Source organism: Oryctolagus cuniculus, chromosome 2 (assembly GCF_051225735.1).
Source record: "Oryctolagus cuniculus isolate XC-2025 breed Fujian yellow rabbit chromosome 2, ASM5122573v1, whole genome shotgun sequence".
In the NCBI taxonomy this organism is placed as follows: Eukaryota; Metazoa; Chordata; class Mammalia; order Lagomorpha; family Leporidae; genus Oryctolagus; species Oryctolagus cuniculus.
Genome location: NC_142868.1, coordinates 46,347,133 through 46,360,985, shown reverse-complemented (window position 1 = coordinate 46,360,985; position 13,853 = coordinate 46,347,133). Strand labels below are relative to the sequence as shown.

Below are 13,853 nucleotides of genomic sequence, written 5' to 3'. Positions count from 1 at the left end.
CTCCCCAAATGGCCACAACGGCCAGAGCTGGACCAATCCAAAGCCAGGAGCCAGGAATTTCATCTGGGTCTCCTACATGGGTGCAGGGGCCCAAACACTTGGGCCATCCTCTGCTGCTTTCCCAGGCACATTAGCAAGGGACTGGATCAGAAGAGGAGCAGCCGGGTCTCAAACCATCACCCATATGGGCTGCTGGTGTCACAGGCGGAGGATTAACAAGCTATGCCACAGCGCCAGCCAGGCGTTCTTTATTTGGTGGAGAGTTAAGCTTGTGATTATAAAGTAAATAGAAAGTATGTCATCTCAAAACTTAAAAGAAAAATAAGAAAGGGAGGAGGAGGGAGGGAGAGAGAGAAGTATCACTATGCTCTTAAAACAGTATATATCAAATACATGAAATATTTTTCCTTTATATAAATTTTAAAAATTTTCCTTGCAGAAAAAAAGACTGTAAAAGCACGGATGTTAGCTAATGCCCCTGAGAAGTAGTGAGGTGGGGTCCCATGTCCGCGTGGCTTTCTGTTTGTGTGGCACAACCTTGCCCCCTTCCCCAAAGCATTGTTTCTGTACAAATACAGCTGGGTCTCTTTGAATTTTTTTGCACTTTTTCGTTCTCATGTTCATGTGTTGTGGCATTTATAAATAGTTTTCTTTGGGAAAGCACAAGGTGCTTGCCCCTGAAGCTTTACATTTCCATTAAGGAGTCTCGATGTCTGTTTGTTTTTTTGTTTTTTTTTTTTTTTGTTTGTTTTTTGGTTTTTTTTTTTTTTTTTTTTTTTTTTTTGCTATAAAATTATTACACCAGAAGTAACAATGTGTTGAGTTTTACCTCACACAGAAGCTCAACTTGCTGGGAAATGCTCTTGATTCCACATCAACAAAGTAATTCTGATTCCTGGGCTCCAGGTTTCCTTTCTATCCCTTGGTCACCGGGCTCCAGGAATGTAAGTTACGCTTTGTGGGGGCTGGCTTTGCAGGGGGACAGCTGCAGGAGGAAACTCTGCATGCCCCTCCTCAGCACCGCGTTCTCGGCCGCCTCCCTCAGGCTCCTGTGCAGCTTTTCCATCTCCTTGTATTCACTCTTGACATCTGCGGGAAGCAGAGAGCATGCACCGCGAGTTAGTCCAATCTCAGCGTGGGCGTCATCCTCAAAAAAGCACAAACCTGTCCGTTAAAAGCAAACACCTGGAAACGGGCATGTAGTGCAGGGGTTAAAGATTGATTTATTCAGGGGATGGCACTGTGGCATAGAGGGTAAAGCCACCGCCTGCAGTGCTGGCATTCCCTATGGGTGCCGGTTTGAGTCCTGGCTGCTCCACTTCTGATCCAGCTCTCTGCTATGGCCTGGGAAAGCAGTAGAAGATGGCCCAGACACTTGGGTCCCTGAACCTACTTGGGAGGCCCAGAAGCTCCTGGCTCCTGGCTTTGAATCAGCCTAGCTCTGACCATTGCGGCCATCTGGGGAATGAACCAGCCGATGGAAGACCTCTCTCCCTCTCTCGCTCTCTCTCTCTCTCTGCCTCTGGCTCTCTCTAACTCTGCCTTTCAAATAAATAAATAATCTTTAAAAAGAGATTTATTTATTCGTTTGAAAGAGTTACACACACACACACACACACACACAAAACAGAGGCAGAGACAGAGACAGAGATAGAGATCTTCCATCAACTAGTTCACTCCCCGAGTGGCTACAATGGCCAGTGCTGAGCCAGACAGAAGCCAGGAACCAGGAGCTTCATCCAAGTCTCCCATGGGGATGGAGGGGCCCCAGTACTTGGGCCATCTTCTGCTATGCAGTGGTGAAGGCGTCCCTTGGGTGCCTGCATCCCATATTGGAGTGCCTGGGTTCAAGTCCCAGCTCCACATTTGCTTCCAGCTTCCTGGTAAGGCACATCTGGTAAGGCAGCTTGTAATGACTCAAGTCTTTGGGTCCCTGTCACCCATGTGAAAGCCAAGATTGAGTTCCAGGCTCCTGGCTTCAGCCTGGTCCAGCATTTGGGGAGTGAACTTCCATCTACTGAGATGGAAGAACACTGATTTATCTATCTATTTATTTACTTCTCTCTCTGTCTCTCTCTCTGTCTCTCTCTCTCTCCTCCCCCTTTCAAACAAAAGGAAAACAAATCAAATAAAAGTTAACTTAAAAAAAAAATCCCTGGGAAATCTCTGGGTCTTTCCGAAGGCCTCCTAGGAGCTCCATAAAGGGGAAACAAAGCACATCACATAACCACTGTACCGCCCAGGTCCTCTGCAGGCAGCTCACCATGCACCCAGTCCTTCCTCCCCAGCCTCTACTCAAATGCACCTGCTCCCTTTTGCCAACTCAGGTTTCCAACCCATGACCTGCAGTGAATTTTGCATGGTATTTGGTCTCGTGTTCTTCCAGATGTTTCTGTGAGAGTGTTTTGGATGCTATTTAAACTGAAATTGGTGGACCCCAATAAAGTAGGTAGCTCTCCCTACTGTGGGTGGGCCTTACTCCATCAGCTGAAGGCTTGAATAGAACAAAAGGCTGAGCCCCCGCACCTGGCAGGGAGAGGCCCTCCAGCAGGCCACCTTTGGACTAAAACTGCAACTCTTCCTGGGGTCTCCAGCCTGCTGGGTGTTTTCTGCTGGATTTCAGGCTCACCAAGCCTCCGTCAATCTCTTCTTCTGACCAAAACAGTCCTCTTAGGAGGGACATTTTAGAAGGATCTTGGGGCTGGACTTGGAATGGCTCCTGCATGCCTTCCCAGTCCTACTTGGGCCTCAAACAGGCTTGGGATAGGGCTCATGGCCGAGCTGTGGTTAGAACCCTGTCTGTTTTTTTTTCTTTGTTTTTAAGATTTATTTGACTTATTTGAAAGAGTTACAGAGAGAGGTAAAGAGAGAGAGAGAGAGAGAGAGAGAGAGAGTCTTCCATCCCTGGTTCACTCCCCAAATAGCTGCAATGGCTAGAGGTAAGGTGCTGGGATGCCAGCACTGTAGACCTGCACCATAGTGCCAGCCCCTACTTGAAAGGCAAAATTACATTGAGAGAAACAAAAAGAGAGGGGGAGACAGAGATCTTCCATTTGCTCATTCACTCCCCACTGGTCCCCAATGGCTGGGGCTGGGCTATATCAAATCCAAGAGCCCAGAACTTTGTCTGGGTCTCCCATGTGAATCCCAGAGGTTCAAGTACTTGGGCCATTTTCTGTTGCCTTCCTAGGCATATTGGCAGGGAGCTAGATTGGAAGTGGAGCTGCCAGAACTCAAACCAACACTCTGATATGGAATGCAGGCGTCCGTGACAGCTTACCCTGCGAGGCCACAGCGCTGGCCTCAGCCTTTCTGTCTAGCTCCGTATCTGAAAGGTCTCCCTCCTCCTCACTGCATTTTGAACCCCGCCTGTCTTTCAAGGCTACCCTCTAAGATCTGGCTTCCAGGAGGTTTCCCCAGTATCCCAGCCCCACTTAACCACTACTTTTTATTCTGTTGGAATACTGTTGCCATTGATGTCCAAATGGGACCCCTCCCTCAGGCCTTTGCTTGAGTGTTACATTCCCAATGAGCTCTTTTGTGGCCATCCTGTCCCATACCCCAGCATCCCTATTCCCCTTGCCAGATTTCAGATTCCCACCACATATTTTACTTATTTAGTGGCTTATTGTGTGTGTCTTCCCAGGGTGCTGGGAGCTCCAGGAAGGTACGGATTTTGTCTGCATCAGTCACTGCTATATCCTCCGCACCTAAAACACCACTGGGCCCTGCAGAAGGAACTGGACTCACGCTCCAGCCGGGCATTCACGTTCACACCAACCAGCCAAGACCCCGAGAGCAACCTGGCCCAGTACCTGTACATGATCTATGTCGGATTTCTGATAGTGAAGAAAAGGAAGCAGACTACAATCATGGCAGGGGGATCTACATCAAACTTAGGGGAACTTTTTTATGTCTGCAAGGCAGGGGTAGTAGGAAGATCTTTGGCAAGCAGGACTTCTTTAAAGATGCCATAACTGGATGACTATAATCCTAAAACTGGTGCCTGTGAAGGTTTCGGCAGAAGGTCATAAGCAAGCCCAATAAATTAGAGCATGAGGGTGTGTATCTCCTTCTCTGGAGACCATTAAGAGCAGGCCCGAGTCCATCCAACCGGGGGCTAATGATCTGCAAGGAGATAGGGATGTGCAGAGCAGACATGTAGAAGCAGCCATCCCAACTTTATTTTGGCACCCTTGAATGCTTGAGAGCCTCAGATCTATTTTTCTTTTTTTTTTTTTCCTACTGGGCAACTGTGCACATGGTTCAAAATTTAAAAGGCACAAAATAAACAGAGTGCAGAGTAAGTCTCCCACTCTCCCTTGTCCGCCACCCCTCTTTGGAGGCAACCAGAGTTACCAGTGTCTTGTGTTCCCCACAGAGATTTTGATGCATAGACAAACATATCCACGTGGATTTCCATTTCTTCCTCTCGCAAACAGTAACGGATCACACATATTTTTTCACTCTGCTTTGTTTTTCACTTTCATAATATATTTCAGAGATCGTTTCATGCTGCTTTATACAAAGCTGCTTTGTTCTTTTTAAATAAAAGTTGCACAGTCCTCTACAAGCGGTTTATCTCATTGACTTTAACCAGTGAATTACTGGTAGCTATTTAAGTTGTCCTGACTATGCCACTTTGAGCAACCTTATCCAAATGCCCACATAGGAAGATGTCAATAGGGCAAATTCCTAGAAGTAGCATTGTTGAGTCAAAGGGTAAGTGCCTTTTTAATTTTGCTAGAAACTTCCCCGCTACTTTTCACACCAGTTTATTACACCCTCCAGTTTAGACCAGGGGGCCTGGTGGAGTTCCTGGTGTGAAGGAGAGGTGGTTGCCTGTAGCTGGTGTTTCATTCCCAGGTTCTCTGGGGGGACTAAGAGAAAACTTTTTCCACCACCAGAAAAATGAAGTTTTCTATACGGAACTATCAAATCGAAAGAAGGCTTTAGGGCGACAGCCAGGTGCAGTTGTGGATTTGAATTTGCCACTTGCCAGCAATGGGACCTTCGGTAGATTACCTAATCTGAGTTTGTCTCTGCATCTGCGGGAACATCTGTCTCTGAGAAGCTGAGAATTCGACATCACATTGGGCACAGCCTCAGTGTAATGCCTGCTTTTACACGGCGCTCAACAAAGGGTGGGTAGCCATGCCACCAACACCATGCACATTCCCAGTCCTAGAAACCCCTCCCACCTCAGCTTCTCCAAACACAATCAGGGAAGAGCAGCACTAGGCGTGCCTGCACAACCATCCCATACACAGAAGTTTTACAGGCTTACCTGCCAGCTCCTTGTAGAGCCCGTGTCCCTGAGATGAAGCAAGGGTGAGCACGGTGGCGACGCTGCCCTTCACCTTCTCCATGATCCCATTCTACACAATGAGGACATGCTACGTGTTAGATCAGTGCCACCCAAGAAGAAGGGGATATCACAAAACAGGCCCTGCCCAATGCCCCTGCTGGAGAGGATACAGACACAGGTTGCCAAAGGCAAAGTCAAGTCCAAGGGTGAGGGGTGTTGGAGCCCATCAGACAGCCCTGGAATCACCACAGTAGCACTCCTGTGGGTTCCACTTCTCCTTTCCTCCCCGTCAAGGTGTGGGGGAATTGCTCCTCTGGTGCAGACCAGACGACTTGAGCCAGTGAGGATGCGTGGCAGCCTGGGGACGACGACAGCAACCACAGAGAAGCTGGTCATCATCCCACTGCCCTCTCCTACATTTACGCCCAGCATAAATGCTAACTAGAAGCTCTGGGGAACACGCCTTCCTTGACAAATCCAGTTCTTTCCAATTGCCTGGGAATACTTTGCTTCTCTTGGGCCCTTCATCAGCCACAGCATTTTCTTCCCTCTGCTTTCTTTCGCCTACCTTTGGGAAACACCAGATTCCTTCCTCTAGCCTGGCCTCTAGGGTCTACTTTTCGACCTGGATTTTCAGACTCCAACTCTTATGCTGTTTCTTCAACACGACAGACCAAGAGCTCTAACCTTGAGCTCCAGCATAGGCCCCTAAGGCCTCAGCTCCCTTGTCTTGAAGACCAGGGGATGGGAGAGCCACAGCTCGTAAAATCAGAAGCAGTCATTCCATTGCCTTGGGAAAACAAATCAGCAAGCTACATAACTGATTAATTACAGACTGGTGAGTATATGCTACAAAGTATTATTCTTCAGCTTATAAGAACATTGTGATGAGATAATTTTTTAAAAAGCAGTAAATCATCAAACATTAAATATATATAAAACCCAATTCTATTCATCACATAGAACTAAAATATTTTAGACAATTAGAAGTTAACTGCTATTCTTCAAAAAAATAAAAAAGATCAAGGAATGGTTACACTTTATGGTCTTGCCCAGTTTTAATTGCCTACATTTCTGTGATTTATGAACTATCTGCACATGGGTAATACGCTAATCATTCTTCTAGTGGAACTATTCCCTTGGTAACTCAAGATGCAACTTCTGTACACTCATGGGGACGGGCGCTGCAGAGTCTGGCGACTTTCCTGCATGTGTCTGTAGACTGTGATGAGCTGTTACACGACTGAAAGTGCAATGGTAAGACTGACTTCTCATCCTACTCCAAGGACAGTGACAGTCACACATCCCTTAGCATCAGGGACACATGCTGAGAATGTATGCTTGGCGATTTCATCATGAGGCAAGCAACCACGAGCAAGCTACACAAATGAAGGTGGTGCCTGCATCACCAGGGGATAAGAATTTTTCAACTTCATTATGATCCTATGGGGTCACTATCATACCTGGTGTCCATCACTGATCAAACGTTATGTGGGACATGCCTGTACATCCACTATGTTACACAGAAAGGCATTTTTCAAGACCACAGTGGTGCAGAGAGGGGAAGAGAGTGGACAGAGGCAGCTGGAGATGGTTCTGGAAGGCTTGTCCAGGGCACTATGGGACAGCCACTAACTTCCCCCTCAGGTGGTTGGGAGAGAGGCTCCACTAAGCCTGACCCAGCCAGAAGAACTGGGGCTCAGCCTTAGATCTATGCTAGGTTTGTAACTGACCTAGAGTCGTGCACTGGCATTTATTTATTGATAATTTATATAGATATTTCTCTCTTTTTAAAAAAATCTGCCTTAAGAGTAGGCTTTTGTTGGAGGCACTAGAACCAAGTGACCTGGTCGCAGATCCTTACTGCGTGGCCTGGTGATACCTGTCTCTACCTGAGTTTTCTTCCTCAGAAACTGCGTCAAGCACAGCCATGCCTCATTTCATTGTACTTCACTTTACTGCTCCCCAGACACTGTGCTTTTTACGAACTGAAGGCTTGTGGCAAGCCTGTACTGAGCAAGCCTGTTGCTATCAGTTTTCAAACAGCTCAGATGACTGTTAGCGTTTTTTAGCAATCAAGTGTTTTTTAATTAAGGTACATACATTGTTTTATACAAAATGCTATTGTATACTCAAGAAACTATAGTATCATGCAAACATAACTTTTATATGCATTGGGAAATAAAAAATTCCATGCGAGTTGCTTTTCTGTGATACTTGCTGTACTACAGTGTTCTGGAACCAAATCCACCATATCCCAGAGGTACTCCTGCACCTCCCCTGTGGGGAGCAACCGAGACTAGACTAAATTACTGGAACTGCTAAGACTAATTCTATGCATCTGATCTCCCACCATATGGCCCTGAGAGACAGCAAACAACTTCTACACAGCTGCCTCACCAATTCGACCAACAAGCTGCAGGAGCTGATCCTGCCCCTGATTGGAGGAGAGCAGCGTGCTCGGCGTGTGGGCAGCAGAGTTGGGATTGGTGGAAGAGGACTATAAAGGAGGAGAGACACACCATGCACCAGGAACATCTGAACACCCCCTGAGAGAGCCTGCCGGCAGTGTGCCGCTCTGCGGAAGCAGGGAAAGCGGCGGGGGTGCCACCCCTCCGCGGAGGCGGGGGTGGGGGGTGGGGGGACCGGCAGTTAACCCGGGATGGCGTCGTTCCTCAGCGAGTGAAAGACATGCAGCAAACTCGGGAAGGGCTGGGCAAAAAAGAACAATGCAGGGTCCGGTGTCGTTCCTCTGCGAGTGGGGGAGCGACACTCCCCCTCAGACCTGCTGGGGATTAAATGAGCCAACGCACATCAAGAGCTTCTAGTGATGACTTATTAAAGAGGAAGGACACAGGAGAAAGCTGGGGGACTGCATTTGTGTTGTCTCGGCCCCAGGCGGGAGCCAAGGCCAGCACGCAGTGGCAAGGAAGACAGAATGCCAAGTTCCATGGTTTTCTCTCCTGGCACCATGGGCTTGGCCTGTTTCCACTTTGGGTCCAAATGCCTACTACTTCCTCCACCTTCTGCAGCAGCTCCCTTTGCCCCCCCGGGCCCTCCCTGGGGCTGAGAGTCAGAAGGTGGGTACAGGATACCTTCAGTTGCTGGAATTGGTGCTGCATTCTTTCTTGAGCCCTTTCAAACATGCCCTCAGCCACCTGCCGGTCCACACCCCTTCTGATGACATCCTTCATTCTCTCGCACGCTTTTTTGCCGGTGATGTGAGCTGCCTCTGGCAAAAATAATAGACACAGTCACCCTACAGCAAGGACTGGCTCAGAAATCCTTGGCATTAGAGAGAAAAGCATGCAGGTGAGCAAACAAACAAAATCTATATGCATACACACGTATGCACACATATGTACACACACTTATATAAAATTATTTAATACACTCGACACTCAGATAATAGCGCTCACTCAGAAAATTAATTACCCCGTTCAGTGAATTAAGCAGAAGCTTACAAGATCACACAATCTCCCCCCTCCCCCAGTAACGGGGCCACCAAAACAAGAAGGAGCCTGACACTGAGTTCATTGGCAACTTAAAGCGAGAATGGGAACTGGATGCTGGAGCTTGTAGTTTAACCAGCTGAGAAGCAGTGTGGAGAGGAGAGGCAGGCATGCAAACAAAGGGTGGGCAGAAAGAATTGGAAAACACAGATACAAAGGGTTCCCTAATGACCTCTCCCCACACCCTAGCAATTACAGTCATGTGCCACATAAGGATATACAGGCCAATGATGGATGATAATGGTGACCTCATAAAATGGTGCCACCCAGCAACATCATGGCCATCCTGGCCTGTGTGAGTGCACTCCATGATGTGTGCGCCACAACCCAGAGAGCAGAACACGGCCACATCGTTAAGTGAACCATGACTGTACTTGGTTTCAACTTGCAGTCTAAGAGTGTTCCGAGGGCTTGGGGTGCAGCAGAAGTGGATGCTGACGGTGCTGGCAGAAAGACCCCGGAGGCGTGGAAATGCTACCCCTGGGCCCCACCTTCATAACAGGGCTTCAGGTCGTTCTGAACAGAGGTGGTGAGAGACTCATAGAGCTTCCTTTTCCTTCTGAAGATGTGGCCCTCCAGGCCGCCCAGCATGGCACTGATCTGAGAAGCCGTGTGAACAGAAGGCCGTCAGTGACAATCTTCCAACAGAAGCAGTCACGCATCCCCGTGTGTGGTCACCATGTCCCCTGCCTTATATCATGGTTGGCTACTAATACGTCATCAAAACACCCAGGCCGTGAGCTTCTCACGGGCATCTTAAGCAATTGTATACCCCAAGAGCTTCCGCGGGACCTGGCATCTCCCCACTGCCCAACAAATATGTGCTGAGTTGAACTCGGGCGTAGGGGAGGGTGTGGAATGAGCCACGTCAGGGGCCAGGAGCAGGCATGAACTATTTCTCTAGTCTTGCCTTGTGCTTCGGGCTGGCCCTGGAAGACAGAGACTCACAGATAAGAACCTGAAAGCAACCTGCTTCTCTAAGCTTCATGGCTCACCAGACTACTTCACACAATTGGCAAAGTGACAGCAAGATTGGTGAGAAGGTGTCGAGCGATGCACGTTCTCCTACATCTAAGGAGACTTTGAAGACTTGCTGGGGACTGAGATGACTGCGGCTGCTGCCTCACAGAGCTGGCCTGGGGGTCCTCCGTCCCCTGGCAGTCTGCACCCGCGTCCTGTGATGGAGCGTTTTCCACCGCACCTCCTATGGGGAACATGCAGACCCCGGACGCTCCGGGGGCACAAGCAGGGAGGGACAGGCAGCCTCCAAACCTGCCTGGGAAGGAAGCCACTACCCAACCCCACTGCCTTCCTTCCTTTAAAAGAAACCGACCTCCTGGATCAGGAAACTGTTTTTGCAGCGATCATATTTCCAGCCGTTTCTTATGCTGATTTCCATCATTTTCTGCTGCAGGGAGCACTTAAAAGCATCGATGTGAGGCAGCAGAGCCGAGCCGCTGGGCGTCCCAGCTCTACGGAAGAAAGCAACGCAAAAGGTTGAGAGATAATGGTGGCTACTACAGGGCTAAAATGGACATAAAACTAGCCAGTGTCTTTGCATTCATTTATAAGAGAAGGAGAATAACATCTTAGAGTCATCAAATTCCTATAATACACCACGCATTTGCTGTGCCAGGCCCTGGACATAAAAGCTTAGGAAGTCAGTGTGTTGATGATGCCCTTTTTACAGATGGAAAACTTGAGGTCGGAGAAGATTGCTGATGTGGTCAAGGTCGTGCAGCCAGTATGTGAGAAAGCCAGGCTTTGAAGAAAGTTTTAACCTCAGAATCCATAGTCTTTCCACTGCCAAAGTGTTTCTACTTGAAAGGGTAGGACTTGAACTAGACCCGAGAAGACGAGAAAGGGTTGGGGATGTGAAGGATGGAGGGATTATTCCCCATGCAGTGACACTGTGAATGAAGTTGCAGAAGACCCCAGGAGCAAGCAGCAGCAGGCTATAGAGCCAAGATTTAAAGGCCATGGATTTTAAGCCCTAGCACAGTACTCATGGGTGGGGTTACCCTGAGAAAGTCACACAGCTCTCAGTCTCCATTTGTTCATCTGTAAAAAGACAGGTGCCACTTGGTAGGGCTATTGGGACCACTTGATGAGATCATGCAAGCAAATGCCTATCCCAGAACCCGAGACATCTCGGTTGCTTTTTACTCCCTGCCACCTTGGCTACTGCCACAGGCTGAAACCAGGCAACAGTGCAGGAAATGTTGGAAGGCAAGTTGGAGGCAGGTGGAATGTTATGTACACCATTCTAGGAAACTTGGAGTTTATTTTACAGACTCATAAACAGAGGTGGGTGAATAGAGATGGAATGGCATGATCTAAGAAGCACTTAAACAAAGGGGGTGGTGAGTTAGCATTTGGCCAAGCTGTTAGGTCACTGCTTAGGATGCCTGCATCCCATATCCGAGTGCCTAGGTTTGCACCCTCACCCTGCTCCTGATTCCACCTTCCTGCTAATGTCCACCCCGGGGCAGCAGTGATGGCTCAAGTACCTGGGCCCCTGCCACCCATCTGAGAGACTCAGATGGAATTCTAGATTCCTGGCTTCACCTTGGCCAGCCCTGGCTGTTGTCAGTATTTGGGGAGTGAACCAGTAGATAGAAGAAAGACCGCTCTCTGTCTCCCTCTCCCTCTCAAAGAAATTTTAAAATAAAAATAAATTAATTAAATTAGGGGAAGCAAAGGGGGCCGCTGAGGGTACTTAATAAAGGCAATAAAGGTGGGAGAATGGCTGCAGCAGAAACGAAGGAGCAGGGGAGGAGGAGGGAGACCGGGACCAAGCAGATGCGTGTGGGGACAGGGAGATTTGGTTTCTGTTGATGGAGGGAAGAACTGAAGGTCAGGGAAGGAGGGAGGGAAGGGGTACCAAGACGGGTGCCTGCTTCTCCATGCCCCGCCCCCCACCATAGCCCAATGCCGTGGTTGTGAGGATGCTGTATGTCAGAAACAGTCCTAGGGCCATTTTTGCTTTCTGCATTCAGGGGAAAGTTCTAAAGGCCATGGCCATGTTTGCTTAATCCCACACTCTCCAATCAAAATACCCTGTCCTGGGCACAGATCTCTAAGAAAATTTATCCTCTGCTGTGTATAGGAGACATTTGAAAAATAACGGGAATCATAATATCAGTCTGAAAGTAACATCTCAATGTGTACTCCAGGTCACCACGGGAAATTTTTAAGGAAACCAAACCAAAAAAAGGCTTTTGTGTTTTGCCAGGGTCTCGGCCTCCCCGCTCAGGTTACAGCTACTCTTTACACTTCCAGATCCAAAGCATAAATTCTTACAGCGGAGACTCTGGCTCAGCGCACCAGATGTGCATTTACAAAGCATCGAGATGCAAGACCCTTTACCTGAAAATGCCTCCAAACACAGGGTCGATCTGGTCATAGAGAGGCTGCGTGATGGCTTCGTTCAGGTCAATCCTTGGCAGGGTCCGCGAGGCATAGATGCCATTCTTCAAGCAAACGGCTTTCAGAGTCTGGTGAAAACCTTGGTTTCCTTTACTCCTCTAGATAAGCAAACAGTAAATTAGCAGAGTTAGCAGGCATTAACTAGAAGGTCATAGGATCAGAATTACATTGTCTTTGGCCAAAGGCCACTACCAAGAATCACAGGAAAGAGAAGAGACAAAATGATCTTTAAATACATGAGTAAGCCGGAGAGGGAAGCCTGGAGTCATGCCTATAGGCAGGCTGGGTGCCCTTTGCCCTGGGTTTCCAGAGTACCCCGGGCCCACGCAGATCACAACCCTTCTCATACCATTTTGTATTTGTTCATGGGTCAGCTGCTGACACAAGACCACCAGCTCATTGAGATCAGGTACAACAGCACTTCCATTTTTATGCTCTCAACATCTGGCAGACTTATGTAATCCATCATAGATATTTGCTAAATGAGAAGTTACGAAATGAATGAATGAGTAGTATCTGCTATAGCCCTACAATATGTAAATGTCTTAAGTTCTCTAAGGATAGTTCAAATTTCACATTTTTGCTATTATTTTAAGATTTATTTTATTTATGTGAAATGCAGAGTTATAGAGACAGAGGGTGAGAGAGAATGAGAGCAAGAGAGAGAGAGAGAGATCTTCCAACTGCTGGTTCACTCCCCAAATGGTTGCAACAGCCAGGGCTGGGCCAGGCCAAAGCCAGGAACTTCATCCAGGTCTCCCATGCGGTTAACAGGGGCCCAAGCACTTGGGTCATCCTCTGCAGTTTTCCCAGGTGCATTAGTAGGGAGCTGGATCGGAAGTGGAGCAGCTAGGACCCAAACCAGCACCCATATGAGATGCCTAATCTGCTACGCCACAATACTGGTCCCTTTTTTGCTAAAAATTGAATGGAATGCATTTTGGTTTTTATATCTTGGTGATAGTTTTTCCTAGGGACATAAATTCAAAATCAGAGGAAAACATAAAGGGAGAGGTATAAGAGACAATCAACTTTAGCTAAGTGGTTATCTTAGTGAAGAGAATAAAATTACATTGACACTGGCCAGCGCCACGGCTCAATAGGCTAATCCTCCACCTAGTGGCGCCGGCACCCCGGGTTCTAGTCCCGGTCAGGGCGCCGGATTCTGTCCCAGTTGCCCCTCTTCCAGGCCAGCTCTCTGCTATGGCCCGGGAGTGCAGTGGAGGATGGCCCAAGTGCTTGGGCCCTGCACCCCATGGGAGACCAGGAGAAGCACCTGGCTCCTGCCTTCGGATCAGCGCGGTGCGCCAGCCGGCCGCAGCGTGCCGGCCACGGCGGCCATTGGAGGGTGAACCAACGGCAAAAGGAAGACCTTTCTCTCTGTCTCTCTCTCTCACTGTCCACTCTGCCTGTCAAATATATATATATATATATATATATATATATATATATATAGACACTGACCAGAATTTCAGTAGCAGATTTCATGATCTATAGCCAATGGCATGTTCTAAGGGAATATGTTTTAATTTAATGCCTATATATCATGATATAATGGGCATAATACTAAATGAATATATTCTGCCTTTTTCACTTAATATTAC

The 13,853-nt window shown here is 48.1% G+C and overlaps 1 protein-coding gene across 3 annotated transcripts in view; it reads right to left on the bottom strand.

Annotated features, from left to right (window-relative positions):
* Positions 1–593: 593 nt before the first annotated feature.
* The window catches only part of NUGGC (nuclear GTPase, germinal center associated), a 50,869-nt gene continuing 37,609 nt past the window's right edge, over positions 594–13,853 (bottom strand). For 2 of the 3 annotated variants that reach the window (XM_051831786.3, XM_051831783.3), the window contains exons 14-19: positions 12,190–12,347; positions 10,154–10,292; positions 9,312–9,420; positions 8,404–8,540; positions 5,288–5,378; positions 731–1,089 (exon numbers count right to left, since the gene is read on the bottom strand). In XM_051831786.3, the coding sequence (XP_051687746.2) occupies positions 950–1,089; positions 5,288–5,378; positions 8,404–8,540; positions 9,312–9,420; positions 10,154–10,292; positions 12,190–12,347 (774 nt within the window). In that variant the 3' untranslated portion in view covers positions 731–949. Of the gene's footprint in view, positions 1,090–5,287; positions 5,379–8,403; positions 8,541–9,311; positions 9,421–10,153; positions 10,293–12,189; positions 12,348–13,853 lie in introns of all 3 variants that reach the window. The other variant, XM_089325456.1, reaches the window with a different exon arrangement.